This window comes from Tribolium madens, unplaced genomic scaffold (assembly GCF_015345945.1).
Source record: "Tribolium madens isolate multiple individuals breed KSU strain unplaced genomic scaffold, Tmad_KSU_1.1 Scaffold_96;HRSCAF=242;Tcas5.2_LG5, whole genome shotgun sequence".
Taxonomy (NCBI): Eukaryota; Metazoa; Arthropoda; class Insecta; order Coleoptera; family Tenebrionidae; genus Tribolium; species Tribolium madens.
The window spans coordinates 13,588,355-13,607,749 of record NW_025401068.1 but is presented as its reverse complement, the minus strand read 5'-3'; the positions used below and the strand labels follow the sequence as shown (position 1 = coordinate 13,607,749).

General features: G+C 31.2%; 1 protein-coding gene across 1 annotated transcript; it reads right to left on the bottom strand.

Annotated features, from left to right (window-relative positions):
• Positions 1 to 6,224: 6,224 nt before the first annotated feature.
• On the bottom strand, positions 6,225 to 6,926 carry LOC123012317 (protein LSM14 homolog B-like; the record flags this gene model as incomplete). The annotated part of the gene is made up of 2 exons (XM_044410150.1): positions 6,225 to 6,531; positions 6,582 to 6,926. Coding segments are annotated over 2 exons (636 nt in total), but the record flags the coding sequence as incomplete, so codon positions are not given.
• Between the last annotated feature and the right edge of the window lie 12,469 nt (positions 6,927 to 19,395).

Sequence of the window (19,395 nt, the reverse complement as noted above, 5' to 3'; positions counted from 1 at the left end):
AACGATGAATTTAATCTATTATCTCGAAGAGAAAAATAGAAAAATTAAAAATTTAAGATATCTATGATATTAAAAGTGATTTACTAAAAAAATATTAGAATAAATACGAAATTTCAAATATTATTGCGAGTTATATATTACTATTTTTTTACTTTTTAAGCAAGAGTACCTGTAGTCGGCGCCCATGAAAACGGGTCACATTCCCTCGCGTCCAATTTGCAAGCGTCTGCTCGATCTTGAGAATTCAATGTGTCCTTACCACCCCATCCTCCTGGCAGTATCTCATCGAGCAAGAGCAAAACCGCCAGCATCTGGTGTATTCATTATAAAACGTAATATCCGTCCAGATTCCAGATACTCCTGTATTTTTCTTTGTCCCTGTCGTAATCCAGCTCTCTCTATTCGACTCCCAGTTTCGGTTTTCCGTCATATTACATCGGGATCCAGCACACCGACGGATTTTAATAATAGCATCTTAATTAAGTCGGAGATGTTTTTAATTGCGCTGGTCTACGGCGCTGCCCTCGTTATTCTTAAGCCTCCGACCGAATGGGTTTCATTAAGGCCGACACCTCGTAAAACATTGATATTAGATTCACAAAGTCGCGTCTTAGGAAAATTCACTGCTTTTTATATTGCCTCTTTATGAAAACAGCATTTTGTCACGAAGATAATGCCGCAAAACTGAAAGCCATTAAGCCCAAATTTCGCAAAACCACTCACAATAACGAAAAAGATATTTCCATTCCGCGATGAGAAAGTTTCGTAAAATATTAAAATGAGTCAATCAGAGCTGCGGCGGCTTGCAATGCTGCCAACCCAAAAGGGAAACCGCAGCGTTAATTCCGTGAATCCCCAAAGAGCGGTAATTCCAACAGTGTAAAAACCAAAGGGTTGCCTCTCTCAAAGACATGCAGATTTGCCGGCGCCGCAAACAGAAATATTTTGCTCAAATTTCTAAAGTTTTTAATTTCATCCGGTCGTTTTTATTAGTGATGGAAACAGTCTGGGACGCTGTCAAAGAGTGAGTTTATTGCGTGTGCTAGAACTAACTCCCCGAGAGAGTTGTTGCCTGGCACAAGATAGAGTTTACTAACACACCTCTTGGCTTTGATCTGCTTCTTGATTGCACGCGTCGTCATAAACATGCTCGCTATGAACACGCTTCTATTGAAGTCTTTATTGGATCTGTCTGGGACGACTAACACTTTTACTTCTTGTTGCGGATATAGGAGCGATCTAATGAAAATTTCGGTTGACGGCGACAGCAGCCACAGAGGCGAAGCGAGCAATAAATTGGATCCCAAAACCAAACGAGAAGTATGGAGAATAGAGGTAGCTCTTAGGCTAAACTAAACTAACAAATCTACCAAGCGTTGAGAAATTTTTAAAGATGATTTATAACAAGATTCAAAATTAAAGGTAAAATGGTACCCAAAAAACGTTAAAAAAGAAAATATAACTAATATCTTGTACAATCATAGTGACCTACTATAATTTAATCTATTGTTACAAAATACATGAATAAAATATTAAAAGAAAAACTCCTTCTTCTACCCCAGTAAACTCACTCCTTTGGTTTTCTTATAATAATAGTGTTAAAACTCTCTAGCAAAAAGTAAAAAAAAAAAAAAATGTGAAACTTATTAAAAACAAAAACTTCAGAAAACAGTGAGACTATGACACTTGCAGGTTTTTTTTTTTAAATTAGATACTCTCACTGTTTTCTCAAGTTTTTAGTTTGGAATACATACATAAGTTTCACAATTTTTATTTTATTTATTTTTGCTAGAGAGTAGAAACTACATAAGTTTGTAAACAGCAACATTTTTTAATTATAAAAAAAAAATCAAAAAAATTAACGTACAGGCTAGACTCTTGTAGGGCCTACGTTAGAAACTTTTCAACTTCCAATGTAGTTTTATACTCAAACAAAATCGACTATTTTTTATTCAACTAAATTATTTTCAAGATGACTGAACTTCCAAAACTACGAGAAATTGGCACCAATTTTAAATGGAAACCATCCACTTTTCAATTTGCTTCTTCAATTTCAATAAAACATACTCAGTTGTTGGTACTTAATTGTCATAGTGTATAACTGATGTGATTTTTTTAGATTGTGAACCGTCAAATTCAAAACTAATTTACTTTTTAGAAAATAGTAGATTAAAAAACGACTATAATTCTGTTTTTTCGAATCATCCTATGTTCTCATAATTTTTTTTTCAAAATATGAATAATAATAATAATTATTATTATTAAAATAGCACAAATGAAATCGTAACATTTGATGGGGTTTTTACACATTTTTTTTATTGCCTTTAGCCTTTAGAATCAAAGTAAAACGTGTGCAGATAGTCTTATAAATTGGCAAAATTATTTTAATTGTATTTCAATGTTTTTATTTTTTTGCAAGTGTCATATTCACACTAAGTTTTTTGATTTTTAATGAGCTTTACAGTTTCTATTTTATTTACTTTTTGCTAAAAAGCATAAAACTATAGGAGTTTGTTAATAGTATTTTTTTTTATTATAAAAAAAAATAAATGGAACAAAGGTATACAGACTCGTATAGAGCCTACATTAGAAACTTTTCAACTTCCAATGTAGTTACGACTTTAAAATTTTGTACGCAAAGAAAATCGACTATTCTTGATTCAATTAAATTATTTTCAAGATAACCAAACTTCTCAAACTACGAGAAATTGACACCAATTTAAAAAAATTTAAAAGGTAACCACCCATTTTGATAACACTTTTGAATTTGAATTCTCAAACTCAGTGAAACGTACTCAGTTGTTGGTACTTATGTCAATTTTTTTATCGAATCGCAATAATAAATATTTTTTGCAATTATGAGACGAAGGTTTGAAGAATCTTCTAAAGTACTCGTACTTAATTCAAAATTGTCAACAAAATTGTTTATCATCCTTTTTTCTCATAAATTCTTTTTCGCCGCGTTTTTTTTAAATAATAAATCGTAACATTAAATGAGGTTTTTTTATTATTTTTTTTCTATTAATTTTAGAATTCGATTTATTTTTTAACACCAAATTATACCTTATACAATTAATAAAAAATTAATAACGACATTGAATTTTTTAAGAGCTCTATTTATCTACTTGAAGAAGATTCTTTGGAAATCACCAGTTATACAGTGTGTCAAACTCGCGTCCCGAAGAAAAATTTCAAGTAATATAAGATACCAAGAACACAGAAAAAATTTTATGTCAAAAAATTTTGACATTGATTTTTTGATATTTGGTCTATTTAATGATAGTCATGATATTGTACACAGTTTTTTTATCATTATTTAGTAAAGGTGCAAAAATTTTGCCAATAAAAGCGACAAATAGAGAGTTAGAATTTAGAATACAGCTTACTTGTTTCCTCTCCTAATAGCCCGTAGCAAAAAAAAATATTTTTACAACAGAAATAAATAGAATCAAGGTGTAAAATTTAAACTCTCATAACTTCATAACATAACATTTTTCTCATGTTCTTGGTATCTTACCTTGGCATTTTGCTCGAGGGCGCGAGTTCTTGCGCACCCTGTAGATTATAACAGATATAAAACGTTGCAAAAATCAGAGAACAGTGATTCTTTCTTTACAAAAATCTAAAATTAAAAACTACAAAAGTGTTGGGCTCAATTGTGGCACTGATTGGTTGTGTGTCATCCGATAATACGTGAATTAAATATGAAGTCTTCAGTCCAAAGAATAGCTTACATTCGGTGCGTAGTAGTCGCGAGGGTATAGAGGGTGTAGTTGATAGCATGCAAATAAGGCCCGAAGAGCTTCTTGCATCGTTCACACGAAGCTTTCTCTAAGCTTAACACCTGATAAGGCCTCCACAAAGGCGTCGCGATCGCTTGTCTAACACCCGTAATTACAACATTACTCGAAAATGTAGTTCGGCTATTCGCCCTCATATGCACAGAACTGTACCATCAATCTTTTCCCGTCGTAGGCGAATTTCACTCCTTCGTACGCACTGTATTTTATATTATAATCGTTAAATAGGATATAAACTGCGAAAATGATGTATGGGCTCTGGTTAGTAAATCTACGTTCGCAAGGGTTGCGTTTGGTCGAGATAAATAATAAGAGAGCGGTCATTCGTCATACTCAAAAGGCAATCAGCTGCGTGCCAACAATGGCGACGATAACTGGCCGCTGCTTCTTTGTTTGAAGGGCTTTGTATATTTCGTGATCAATCAGGCGGGTAATTAGGGCAACGGTCACCAAAATAGTACACACAAACGCAGTGAAGAACCAATATAAGTAACAAAAGGTGTTTATAAATACTTTAAATAAAACAAATATTATTAAATTTTATTAAATTTTTATCAGTGCAGTAACATTCGCAGTTAAATACAGAGTGTTAAAAAATTATGAAATATTTCAGGAGATAATAGTATGAACCAAAACAAACAAAAAACTCTTAATAAACATAAGTCTGCAAAGATTATTCGTTTTTTAAAACATTTATTTGCAAACTGTTCAAACAAAAAAGAAAATCTTCTAGTACAAATTCTAAAAATTTTCACTTTCGATATCTCTAAAACCGTTACTTTGTGGCTTTTTTGGTTATTTTGGTCCATAGCACGGGCGCCGACTATATATGGGTGCATCGGGGTGGATGCATCTATTGAAAATATTGTACACTTGCTTAAGGTAAAAAAATAAATAATAATAAATAATTTTTAATAATATTTAAAATTATTGAAATTTCGTGTTTATTCTAACCTTTTTTTAGTAACATTGCATTCTTTAAAGCCACTTTTAATGTCAAAGATGTCTTAAATTTTCAATTATTCTTTTATTTCCTCTTGAAGAAAATGAATTAAATTTATAGTTTATGTTATTCTATTTTGTTTTTCCATTATCCAAATTAATTCAAAATTAAACTTTTCAGTGAAAAAAATTTCTTATTATCCCAAATACTTAAAACGACTAAACATTCTACATAAACTTTTTTCCAAAAAATTCAGGAAACTAAAAAAATTCAAAAAATTTCTGGTGATTTTTGAAAGACTGTACCTCAATGAAAAATCATCGTATTTAGGTTTAAAAAAATCCATTTTGAAGCTTCAAGCTTCTAATCCTGAGATCTTTTACCAAAAAAATTTTTGAGACACGATTATTACGCAATCCTAAGAAATAGTGCGAGAAAAAAATTTGTAAACTGTTTTATTCTTTTTTTTTGGTCTACAAACTTGGTAAAATTCTTATTAGTTAAATAAATACATGGGCCGGATAGCTTGTTCATTCAGCTTTAAATTACTTTTTTTATGTTTTCTTAACGTTAATTTGTCGGACTTTTAATGAAAAAGAATTTTTTTGTCTTTGATCATCGAAGTCTTAGCAACCAATAAGGATAGTTTCAAAAACTGGAATAACTTTCTTACAAAAGTTTTACCATTTTTGAAAAAAAAATCTTTCTCTCAACATTTATATAAAGAAAAGAGAGAAAAGTAAGTTTTTGTTGTTTTAATAAATCTCCGGTATATTTAGAAATATTGATGGGAAGACTAATGAGTCGGTTTTTTTAATGTATGTACCTCCAAAAACTCTGTAAATTTTTAAATCGATTCTTCGAACTGTTTTCTCAGACCAATTGATCAAAGTTTTACAAAAAAATTTAAGAAATTTGTTTGTTCACCTAATTTTATAGAATAGTATTTAAAAAATTTATATAGAATGTTTTGTCGTTCTGAAGTATTTGAGATAATAGCAAATATTTTTTCAAGGGGTTTTTCACTGAAAAGCTTAATTTTGAGTTAATTTGAAATAAGGAAAAACAAAATCAAATAACATAAACGATAAATTTGATCCATTTTCTCGAAGAGAAAAATAGAATAATAGAAAATTTAAGATATGTTTGAAATAAAAGTGATTTTAAAGAATGCAACGTTACTAAAAAAAAGATTAGAATAAATACGAAATTCCAAATCTTATTAAAAGTTATTATTATCATTATTTTTACCTTAATCCCCGATGCACCCATGTAGTCGGCACCCATGAAAAAAGGGTGAAATCAGAAGTGATAAAAACCACCGTTAAAATCTAAACAAATTTTTGGCAACAAGTAATTAATGAAAATGCAAAATAATGAATGATTTTTTTTTAAATAAGGCCATTTTCCATCTTAGACAAAAGACGTAATAAATGAAAATGACTAACACATCTTATAAAATATCTATGCAAAAACTAAAAAAAATTCGCCTTTCAATCACAAAAATACGACACTTACTTTCGCTAATTGACTCCTCAACTCTTCAAATTCCGTATTCGCTTGTTCGAAGTCGTAATCATTTTCAAACTTCAAAGTATTCTTTGCTTTATTTCCTGGCGTCGGCTGTCCTTGATTAGGTTTAAATCCTCCTCTTGGTCTTCCTCGTGGCCTCATAGGACCGCGATTTGTCCATCCCCCCCTTTGTTGATTGCCAGGATGAGGTCCTTGGGGTCCTTGATTCTGTGTACGCATTTGAGGTTGTCTATTTTGATTCCTTTGATGATCCTGCTGTAATTTTATTTATTAAATAACTACATTTACTTTATTTCATTTCTTACATGTCCATCTCTCGAATTTTTTCGTTCTTGCGAAGTACTCTTCCTTTGTTGATTGCGTTGACCTGGGGGCTGAATTGGTTTCGGAATCTTCTTGTCGTCTCGTTTACCAGATCCACCGGCTTGCACACCTTGATCATTAGTGGGGGATTTACGCGATTGACTAGCTGGTGTCGTACTCCTTGAACCGCCTCCAATAATGTCTAAAAGCGATCCTTTAGAAATGAGACGTCTAGCCAGTTGCCATCGCGGCTTACTTACATAGCATGCATCTGGTTTTATTAGTAAATTCAAGCACAATGCTGTTATATCACAACTTTTACCACACAGAGAAAAACTAGTCTCATTTTTATATTACAAAACGTCCAAAATTGAAGTTTTTTGTTACTCAAATGTATGCAAATTGCCCAGTCAAATTAAACAAATCGGTGGAAAAAAATCCTAGAGTTGGAATTTTTTTTAAACGCTTTCTTTACACTTGGGTAAACATATATCAAGAGTCCCCGAAGTTGGGCGGTGAGCTCGAGGGGGGGAGGGGGGTTAAAGGTGTCTTTTTTTTGTTTTTGCTTATATCTCGGAAATTATCTTCTTATCAAAATTAAAGCTTATAAAATTTCCTACAAAAATGGTCCTTTACATTTTTGTTGTAGGACTAACCGTAAGCGATTTATAGGACAGACAAAAAACATCATTTAAAAAAATGTGCTTTATCTGCATTTAAAACAGAATTAGTCTTGTAAAAAAACTGACAGTAAATTGAATTTACTGGGTCCAATACTTCATTAAAGGAAGGGGGAGTCACGAGGGTCTATAAATACAAACTCATCGTTTATGTAATTTATGCAGAATTTTCTGTAGAAGTCTATTTCTGCATCAAAATTTCCTACAAAATGGTCCTATTCATTTTTGTCGTAGGACTAACCGTAGGCTTCAAAAGTTTGGAGTCTACATAAAATTGCATTAAAATACTTTGAAACATATTTCATTAGNGTATTTTTTTTATATTTTTGAAAATTTGTAAAAAAAATCGAGAAACAATACATACTAACTAATTAGCTTTTGCATACCCAAATTTGATTTATCTCAAATTAATTGCATTAATTAAAAGTTATACCAACATACGTATAGAAGATCTGAAAAGAAACTTTTTATGTTATTTGTACTGCTTTAAAAACGATTAGTTTATCAAGTTTTTTGTTTATGCACCCATTAATTAATCTTGTTTTCTGAAACAATTTCTTTAAATTCTCATTTGAGCTTTGATCCACTTTTTGGGCAAATCGTTCAGAACCATCCACCATATTGTTTTTATTTTCGTCGGAATCCGCCATCGAAAGGGCGCAATAACTGATTTAATCCCCTAAATGCTCGTACCGTCCGAAATCGTCCTCTCCATAAATATTTCTTGTCTCCGTTGTAAACATCGTCTCGGTAATGGGATTGTTTTATCTTACATTTCATTGGCATTAAGTGCTCCGTCCCTGGCTTGGCACTTTTATTAGCTCACAATACGCAATATTGTCTTGTCTCCCGCTGTTCCTCCTCCTTACCTAAGCCTGCAATTAGCAGGACATCCCGAATCGTATCCGAAAATCCTGCTCCTTTTCGACTTGCAGGAAAGACTCGCTGAGTTTGATTCAACCCGTTTGATAACGATAACGTTTCTGTTTTGATTTGTTGTGAGAGAGATTTCTTAAGGGTGTCCTTTGCAGACTGCAATATCAACTAGTATGCAAATTGTATGCAAATTGCGAGCGTTATGCAAGGGAAGGATAAATCTCCCTCTGACTCATCGCGCAAGGTCCACGTTTGTATTAGGATACCTTTAAAAGTGATTACAGTTACGTTTATTTCTTCTAATGCTCTTAACTCGCTGCAGCAGGATTATGCATCTCATAAATAAATTACACGGCATTAGCGACGATTCTTCTTACTGAAAGTTTTATCTGAAGTTGCAACTAAAATGTGTCCTGATTGTCCAAAGCAGTGTATCACAGATTAATACGGTTATTCTCGTGTGTTTCAGGATGGAGCTCATTACGCATCTGAAACTTCCTGCTTCGCTCCGGTCGCATTGTGCGGCTTCCGGAGTCCGGTTTGCCGGACAGACCAAGATAGACGATGTATGGTGGAATCCCTGGGACACCACTGATTTACTGCGGCTGAATTTTTATACGGTCCTTCCTATACGGGACTCGTACTAATACATGATTTACAACGGACATAAATCCACCCTCAATCCTCCAACAACAAGATAATGAATTGTTGGGAAATTCATTTCCTTAATTGCGCACATGTTATTAAACTTGCTACAAGCGATTTTGAACCAATTACCAAAAAAAGAAAAGTTCTTTGTGTGTTTTTGTTCAAGTAATCATCTATCTTATGAATAATTTAGAACCACACAATTAGAGAAAAAATGATAAACCTCTCATAAACTTATCTATAACTCTTACAGACATCTAATAAGATTAAAACTTATTCATTCACAAAATTTTACTTGATATTTTAATTTTTTACAATAAAAAGCTCTAATGCTTTTATGTTTATGCGCTTTCATACCTTGTTCTTGTGCTTATGCTCTCTTATTGTGTTTATTAGAAATAGAGAAAAATTAAGTAGTGACCTACCAAAACTTGCGCCCCCAAAAAAAATGCTACGTAAGAAAAAATATTGAAAAAATTCTCTTTATAAAAATTTCGAAGTTATGAGGGTTTAAATTTTGCACTTTGACTCTATTTATTTCTGCTCGAAAAAATATTTTGCAAGTTTTTTTGCTCAGGCTATTAGAAAAATTGTAACTCTGTTTAATGTTATTTGTGGTTTTTATTGACAAAATTTTTGTACCTTTATTAAATAATTATAAAAAACATATACAAGATCATCAATATCATTAAATAGACATAAAAAAATGTCAAATGTCAAAAATTTTTGACAGACAGAATTTTTTCCATGTTTTTGTCCTGGTATCGTATCTTACTTGAAATTTTCCTCTGAAGGCGCGAGTTCTGACACACCCTGTATATTCATATAATTTTTTTAATTTTTAATGTTTGTGTTTCTACGACGTTTTATATACTTTTAGACCATTTGTAGTGTATTTCGATCAATTGTAAAGTTTTTAAAATGTTGGTCAATTTTCAGTACCCGAACCACTTTATTAACAATAATTCATAAATTATTAGTGATAGCCCCTTATGTGTAATACCGACAAAAACACATTTAATTTTCTATCATAAAAAAATCATTGTCCTATGTTAAAATTTGAGGAATCGACTGAAAAAAAGTTGGTTACATTATCTTGAATAGTTTTGAAGTTATGAAATACTATCGCAGAAAATTCTAAGAAACTAGGTACGTTTTATCGACAATTTAGTAGCGAATTCAAAAATGCAACATAAATTGGAGGTTTTTATTTTATAAAAAACAGAACTTAATTGTGTATCTTATTTTAGAACATCCTGAATTAAAACTGAAACAAAAATATTTTTGCAATATGCTTCATTATAAAACCTAACGTTTTAAAAAAAAAATAAGTTGATACCGTAAATAGAAAAAAAAGTTATGGAGCTTGCACGCACCCCTGAGTCACCCTGTATTTGAGAGTGTTTTATTTTCAAGTATTTCAGCTACATGGTACTAATACTCCTTTACTTTTCAAATAAATGTCTACATTAAGATACTTTTTTGTTAGTTTATATGTAGTTAAGAAAAAATATTTTTTACTATTTTACCAACGCAAATGAACACCTAAGAAAAAATAAGTCAGTTGAAGCTGTGAAGCAGATATTTTAATATTTGTTTTATAAAATACAAATACTATTAATGGAATTTTTCACTTGAACTTTTATTTTAAAAAATACTAGTAAACACTGATTTTTTTTGGAAGATTTGTATAAAGAATTAAAAACTGTGATAAAAGCAATATTAATATCAACATACTAAGTATTAACACAAAATACAGATGAAAGTGTGAGTTGTGTAGGTATTTGTTTCGAAACGGAGGAAGTAACAGCAATTTTATATTATGTTATGGTTTTTACCACTATTCGACTTGTTGAAGCCAAATTTAATTAGATTTTTGCGACACTTAGTCCGCGAGTTTTTAAAGTTTGAATAAAACTAATTAATTCGTTAAAAATCCGTAATCCGTCGAAAGACAGCAACAAATCTCAGCTCCAGTCCATTGAATGCGCCTTAATTACATTAAAGCCCTAATGAAATAAAAACTTAGAGAGACAGAATCTTTTCGTCGGTAATTTTCATGATGAAAACATAAATAAAAGTTCGTCCGAGGGAAAAAAAAGCCTTCATCAAGAAGAAGCAATCCGGAATGCAAAATCTTCGGTTTGATTAAAGAATTAAATAAAGGAAAGTAATGGATTCAAGTTCATCAAGTTTGTTTTGACTGTCGTCTCGCAGACTTTTCGTTGATTGCAAAAACACAAAATCAACTTTACTTCCCTTGATTGAAGAGACTTTTAATTGTATTATGCAAATCCGGTGTTTTTTATATTTGCATTCTTGGTGGCAAATCCGAAATTTGCAATCGATGGCGATGGCGTTTTTCCCTCGGTAATCGTCGCGAAAATTTCGAATAAAAACCCTCGGTGACCCTTATTGAATCGGTGGTGCGTTCGGGGCGAATCAGAGGATGATCGTTATAAGAAGCGCCTGCAAATATTTAGCTGTTGAATATGCATGAGGCCGAAAGTACACCGTCTGTTTTTCCATCGTCCTCAGATTGTCACGAGGCCAGCCGACGCTCGGCATCGTCCACTAATGGCGCGCACTCTTATTCCAGATCAATTTTAAGCACTCATAACTCCTATTTTGCTTGGAAATTGTTCCCTACACGGATTGATATGCAAATCTCGACGGCTCTCCGACGCCTTTGTCACCTACCACTTCAACGAATTTCGCAAATTAAAGTACCAGAGGAGTGCAAATCGAAAACTGTCTTCGTGACGTATTCTAGTCAAAATAACGAGCATTATTTTTATTCATTGCACTCAAGCGTTTAACTATTTTTATTTTTTAATTCGTTACTATTCACGTCATTTAGAATTCGTAAGCACATATCGGAGAGAACGAATGGGTATCCAAACCTTTTTTTCTTCTTAAACAGTTTTTGTTAAAAAATACGATTTTCTTTAATTATTTTTTTGACTTTTTTAGAAATAAATTAATAGGTATTTTATTCAGAATTATTTTTATAAATTGCTGTACCTCAAAAGTTATAATGTTTTAAAATATTTCGAGGAATACAGCAAAAATAAACAAAATCGATACACGGGATGACACTTGAAAAAAATTAAGTTTGTATTACAAATTTGAAAAAAATTAAAAAAATTTATTACAGCCTCAAGGAGTGGTTGTCCCCCCAAGTCAACTGCCCTTTATTTTCTGCAAAAATAAAAAAAATCAATACACGGGATGACACTTGAAAAAAATAAAGTATAGTGTATTGTTAAAAATCTTTGAAAAATATTTAAAAAATTCTATCTGTTAAAGCCTCAAGAAGTAATTGTCTCCCTCAAATGCCCTTGTAATAAGCTCCATTTTCTGCAAAAATGAACAAAATGGATACACAGGATGACAATTGAAAAAAATAAACTTTGTATTACTAACAAATTTTGAAAAAATAAAAAAATCATTAAAGCCCCAAGAAATGCTTGTCTCCCGATCATTTTTTTACAGACAAATGCCCAATGAGCTTCATTTTCTGCAAAAATAAAAAAAATTGATACACGGGATGACACTTGAAAAAAATAGTGTTTGTATTGTTAACAAATTTTGAAAAAATGAATACAAAATTCTATATGTTAAAGCCCCAAAGAATGATGTATCCCACCAGTTTTTACAATCAAATGCCCTTTTGATAAGCTTCATTTTATGCAAAAATGAACAAAATGGATAGACGGGATGACACTTGAAAAAAATAAAGTTTGTATTTTATACAATATCAATATTTTACAAGTTTGGATATTTTTTACTTTTTCACCAATTTTTTCGATAATTATTTAACGCATCTTTTGAGATAAAAGCAAACTCTGGATCGATGTTCCATCGCCTACTAGAATTTTTAAGAATTACAAATAGCAATAACAATACCACACATTATGTAAAATTTGTAAGATTTTTGCAAAATGAGAAACGTTGATGATTTAAAAAAAAAAACGATTAGCCGATGTAGTAAAATTTGACACATCAACACAATTCTGAAAAAAATATGTTTCAACGAAATGAAATTGTAATATAAACAGGAGTAAATAACAACGGAAACAATTTTAGTAATCTTTACAAAAAGAAGAAAGGATGATTGATAGGAAACAATGTAAAAATTTTGAGCAAGGTCTACTTACAGAAAATGCGCAAATTTTACGACAGCGACCTACTAGATTCCTCTTTTTTTTTCGAAAAAACCATTTTTTATTTTGCAAAAATCTCAAAAAGTAGTTCCCACAAACTCTATATTGGCAAAAAGCTCATAAAAAGGCAATCAAATATAGGATGTTGTATCTAAAAAAGTCGAGAATTTGTCTTTATCTCAGAAAATGCGCTAAAACTTAAGGAATCAACTAGAAAAAAGTTAGTCAAGTTATCTTGAATGGTTGTGAAGTTATGAATTTTTCTACACGACGCTATTTTGACTATAAACTGACATAAGTCAAAAATTTTTGCATATAAGTTTAAGAGGCAGGATCCGTTATATCGACAATTTAGTGGCGAATTCAAAAATGTAAGAAAAACTGGAGGTTTTAATTTTAAAAAACAGAAGTTAGTTGTGTATCTTATTTTGAGACATCCTGTATTAAATAAAAATATTCTTAAAATGTGCTTCATTATTGGACCTACTATTTAAAAAAAAAATTGGTGGAAATCTGGGAAAAGATTCTGGTGGATGCGCCGGGATACTAGTACAAACAAGGTTTGCCATTTTTTTCGGAAAAAATAACATTTTTTATTTTGCAAAAATATTACAAATTTTATAAAGGAGATCCCACAAACTCTATATTGGCAAAAAGCTCATAAAAAATGTAATAAAACATAGGATGTTGTATCTAAAAAAGTCGACTTATTGCCATTTGTAATTTATCATATTCAAAAAATCGTAGTAGGCGATGGAACATTGACTCCGAATTTGTCTTTATCTCAGAAAATGCGCTAAAGCTTAAGGAATCGACTAGAAAAAAGTTGGTCAAGTTATATTAAATGGTTCTGAAGTTATGAATTTTTCTACACGACGCTATTTTGACATATAAACTGACATAAGTCAAAAACTTTTGCATTTAAGAGACAGGATCCGTTATATCGACATTTAGTGGAGAATTCAAAAATGTAAGAAAAACTAGAGGTTTTCATTTTGAAAAACAGAAGTTAGTTGTGTATCCTATTTTTAAATAAAAATATTTTTGAAATGTGCTTCGTTATCGGACCTACTATTTAAAAAAATCAAGTCAATAAAAAAAAGTTATAAAGCTTGCGCGCAACCCTGGGTCACCCTGTATGAACTGTTTTTTAAACAAATTTTAATGAAAAATTAAATCAAAAATAGTTTACATTGTTTAAAATCTTGGATTAAATAAAAATATTTTTTAAATGTGCGTCATTATCGGCCCTACCGTCAAAAAAAAATCAAGTCGATAGCTTAGATAGAAAAAAGTTATAGAGCTTGCGCGCAACCCTGCGTCACCCTGTATGTAGCTGTTTTTTAAACAATAAAAATAATGAAAAATTAAATCAAAAATTGGTATATTGCCTAAAATGATTTCAATTTTATATTTCAAATAAGTAGTTCTTATAAATTATTTAAAATTCTGGTGGATGCGCCGGGAAAGTAGTACTAACAAGCGTTGTCGTAAAATAATCGTTTCAGCCAAAAACAAGTGTTTTTGTGTATTAAATATAAATATATATTAAAAAAAAACTAGAGTCAATTTCAGAAAACAAATAAAAAATTAAATGTCACTAAGTACTTGCAACTTTGATGAATGCGCCGAGATAGTATCGAGTTCAGGTGTTCCTTGTATAAAATAAAATTGTAAAAATTAACACAATAAATAACAATCAGATTGTAAGCCACGTTTAATTTCCTTTTATTCCCCACTTCAGAGTAGTATAACAACAAAAAGTATCATAAATATGCAAAACAGCGAAAGAATCAATCATTTGCATAAAAAATGCGAGACCTTCAGTCATCATCACTATCGATATAAATCGTGGCATATAACAAAATGGCATAGACAGTATCGCATAGGTTAGACTGTAACTTCCGATTTGGCGGAACGTTCAACCGGAAGTATGTGCGATAACCGTCCGGAATTCTTTCAGCGACTTCCGGAATAGAGACCACTTTACATTTCCTTCCGTGGAGTGGCCAGTCGGGGGCACTTTAAATGAGTAATAGCTAGAATGGCCTTATATAAGGTGTACGCTATTGGCCTGATTGCTAAAACGGATGTTCCGTGCGCTACATTTTCCACATACCATGTGAGGCTGCAACACGCGCCATCTATTACGCTAATTAGCATGTGGAAAAGTAAATAATGTAGGGTATGGAACGGAGGGAAATTCGACGGTTTAGATATCGAAGTGTTGTATGTATATGTGAATTTAGATAAAACTTAAGGGTTGCCGGCACGAAAAACCGACTTTTACGATTCGCATGACTCGAACGTTGCTATTATCGATAAAAACCCTAAACGTTTCACGGACATTATTTTTACAACTTGACAAGACATATTTTTTAGTTTCTTTGCAAGTACGAGACGTTTTGTCGTGAAAACGTCTCGTGACCCTTTTCGGCGACGACGTTCATTACTCAACTGATTATATCGCTCGTTTTTTCTAACCTCATTTCAGTAATATTTAAAATTTTAGAAGAACAATCAATGAAAATAAAAAGCTAAAGAGTTAATACAAATTTTCAAAACTCTTATCACAAATTTTAGTCCAAATATTTTTTATTCAAAAAATAAAACCGTATTTTTTATTAATTTGCAGCATCAAAAACTTTCTTTGAAATTTACATAGTGTCGGTTTACAGAATATTTTAATGCGATCAAATTTAAATTTAAATAATAACTTAGTTGTAATTTTTAAAATTATACTTTTAATTCGTTTTCTATTTGTTGACTCTTAATACATACAAGCTGTCCCAGCGAGTTAAAAAAGTCCATTAGTGACCTTTAAATGGTGAAATTAAAAAAAATTGTATAGGACATTGATAGATACTAATCTAGTGCATCACCTAAAATTATTTTCAACCATATAGCATGTCCCAAAAATAAGTTACGATACAAACTTGTGTTTTTTTAAATGAAACACCATATGTTTCTTAGCGTTTTTGGATGTCGATTTTTATGACAATATTTTTAAGCTAAACCTGTATTAGTCGATTTTGCTTAATTTTAAAAATAAGACGGTTTTTTTGACGAAAATATACACTTTTTAAAAATTTATTACACAAAAACTAAGACATCTAGAAATATTTTTTACTACCGCAAAGAAGAAGGTAGAAGCTATAAGGTTGTAACATTTTTTTAGTGTGTTGCATTTGCAAACATAAAAAAATTAAAGCGTTTGTTAAAAGTTCAATGACTTAAAAAATTGAAATAGAACACCCTATTTATTGTTTTTGCACTTAAAAGATTATTAAAATGTCTTTCTAAAATTATTTACTTTTAGGTGTTTATAATCAATAACTAAAAAGATATTCAACGTTAAACAATAATAAAAAAAATAATTACTGTTGCTTCAGTAGCCAAAAAGTGCACAGTTGCACAAGAGATGGAAGAAATATCACTTAGTAATCACATTTGTGTTAAACTGAATCCATTATTTTTTATTTTTACAATAAAATAATTCGAATTTCAGTATTTATAACGACTTTTACAATCTCTGGATAAATCAACAGAGAAGTGATCCATGGTGGAATTACTATGGTTGCTATAGTATCAACAATGCCCAGATATTGATAAGCATTGTTGCTACAATTAATATTGAATGTTAAAAATTTTTTCATTTATCAATTCTAGACATTTTTTTATTTTTTCAGATAGACAATTTATGAATCTATTAGATGCAAAAATTAAAAATACGGTGTTCCATTTAATTTTTTTAAGTTATTTAACTTTTAACAAACTTCTTAATTTATTAATCCTTACAAATACAAAACACTAAAAAAATGCTACAGCTTTAAATTCTGTGCTTTCTTCTTTGTAGAAGTAAGAAAAAAATTGTTCTAGCTGTCTTAGTTTTTATGTAATAAATTTTTAAAAAGTGCATGTTTTCGTCAAAAAAAAACGTCTTCTCTCTAAAACTAAGCGAAATTGACTAATAAAAGTTTAGCCGTAAAAACATTGTTTTAAAAAGCTACATCCAAAAATGCAAAGAAACATACGGTGTTTAATTTGAAAAAACACAAGTTTGTATCGTAACTTATTTTTGGGAAATGCTCTATGGTTGAAAATAATTTTAGGTGATGCACTAGATTAGTATCTATCAATGTCTTATACATTTTTTTTTTAATTTTACCATTTAAAGGTCACTAATGGACTTTTTGAACTCGCTGGGACAGCCTGTATACGAAAAATTTTAGTTACATTTGCATTAAAATTTTCTCTAATCGAAGTTTAACAAAATACTGACTTTAAAACCCAATGCTACACAAAACCCATTAAATAAATTGATAAATCCCTCAATATCGTAAGAGATTTGATCAGTTGGCTCGAAATCCAGGCCGCGACGTTCACGTAATAGCCGTCAGAAAATTTCCGTAATTCTATCGAATCTCCAGCCATCCCATTTAACAACATCCATAATTTATAACAAAAATTTTCTATCTGCGTCATTAAAAAAGACTTTTCCATTGGTCAGTGGTGAAAATTGACCAATCCTTTTGGTGGTAGAGGATCGACGATTGGCCGAGAAATATTCTATTCCGGGCGTCCGGGCGGAGCTTTCCACCGGAGTTTCTTATCTTGCCGCCTTATTGCTCAGGTCTCATCCAGTCAGAGAGATGAAGGAAGCGAAAACAGCTTTGATATCGATAGAATAATTTTTTTACTTCCCGCTCCCAAATTGAAATTTTATTCGAGACGTTCTACCTGAATTCAAATTGTCGTATCGGACCTTAAGTGCATTAAAAGCGAAGAAAGTCTGGAATCAATTAATTCGGAAAAAATGCGCCCCAGCTTTTGGCAACCACTGTTTTTCTCCGGGGCTTAGACCCGTCCGCTCTAAGCCGATATGCATTCATTAGAATAGTAAAATGCTGCATTAAGGGTCCACGAATCGGTGATTCTGTTCCGGAAAAGTTATGTTTTTCTTTTAAGTTTGTCGAGAGACGATGCGATGTAAACTTTTATGAAGTTTTACCGGAATATTTTACGAGGTGTGTTTAGAGCATTACGATTTGCATTTTTCCGGGGAGAGCTGGATGATGGATGCTGAGGAATGACCAGTTTTCGAGCTAAATAATTCGCGCTCGTGTGGGACGCAATAGAGGATGAAGAACCGATTTATTAAGATAAATGGACAAAGTGATCTGTTTAGTGGTCAGGGAGACATGACGCTAACGCGGTTATCTTCGAGGGGATACGCAACAAAAGGCATTGTCACCCCAACAAATGTCCAATAACAAGTGTCAAAGTAAATTCATCAGAAATTGATTCCTCCGAATGGATTTTTTGCGACACGATTTGTGAAAAATAAATGTTTTATCTGGTAGCTTTTACAAAAAAAACTATTTGTTTTGTTTTAATGTTTTCTTAATTTTTTGTTTCAATTCAAGTTACATTAACAGTTACTATGTAAAAAATTCTCAAACTTTTTCAAAATTACATAATTATTATAGCCATTGCAATTTGTTTGCCTGCTAATGTTAAACAAAGTTTTCTAATATTATTGGAATTTTTAAATTAATGTCCTTGATAAAAAAATTCATTACAGCCCCAAAGAATGATTAATTGTCCCCCAAGTCAAATGCCCTTTCAATAAGCTTTATTTTTATTAAAAATAAAAAAATCGATGCAGAGGATGACACTTGAAAAAAATTAAGTTTGTATTACTAAAAAATTTTGAAAAAATGAAAAAAAATCATTAAAGTCCCAAGAAATGATTGTTTTCCCACCATTTTTTTACAGACAAATGCCCTTTCAATAAGCTTCATTTTCAGCAAAAATAAAAAAATCGACACACGAGATGACACTTAAAGAAAATAAAGTTGGTATTGTTAACAAATTTTGAAAAAAATTATAAAAAATTCTATCTGTTAAAGCCCCAACGAATAATTCTCCCCCCACCATTTTTTACAGTCAAATGCCCCTTTGATAAGCTTCATTTTGTGCAAAAATGAAGAAAATGGATACACGGGATGACACTTGGAAAAAATAAAGTTTCTATTACTAACGAATTTTGAAAAAATGACAAAAATTCGTTAAAGCCCCAAAGAATAATTGTCCCCCAACATTTTTTTACAATCAAATGCCCGTTTGATAAGCTTCATTGACTGCAAAAATGAAAAAAATTGATACATGGGATGATACTTGAAGAAAATTAAGTTTGTATTGTTAACAAATTTTTAAAAAATGAAAAAAATTCATTAAAACCCCAAGCAATGATTGTCCCCGCACCATTTTTTTTTTAGACAAGTGCCCTTTCAAAAAGCTTCATTTTCAGCAAAAATGAAAAAAAAGAATACACGGGATAACACTTGAAAAAAAATTAAGTTTGTATTGTTTACATTTTAAAAAAATGAAAAAAATTCATTAAAGCCCCAAGGGATAATTGTCCTCTTACCATTTTTTACAGA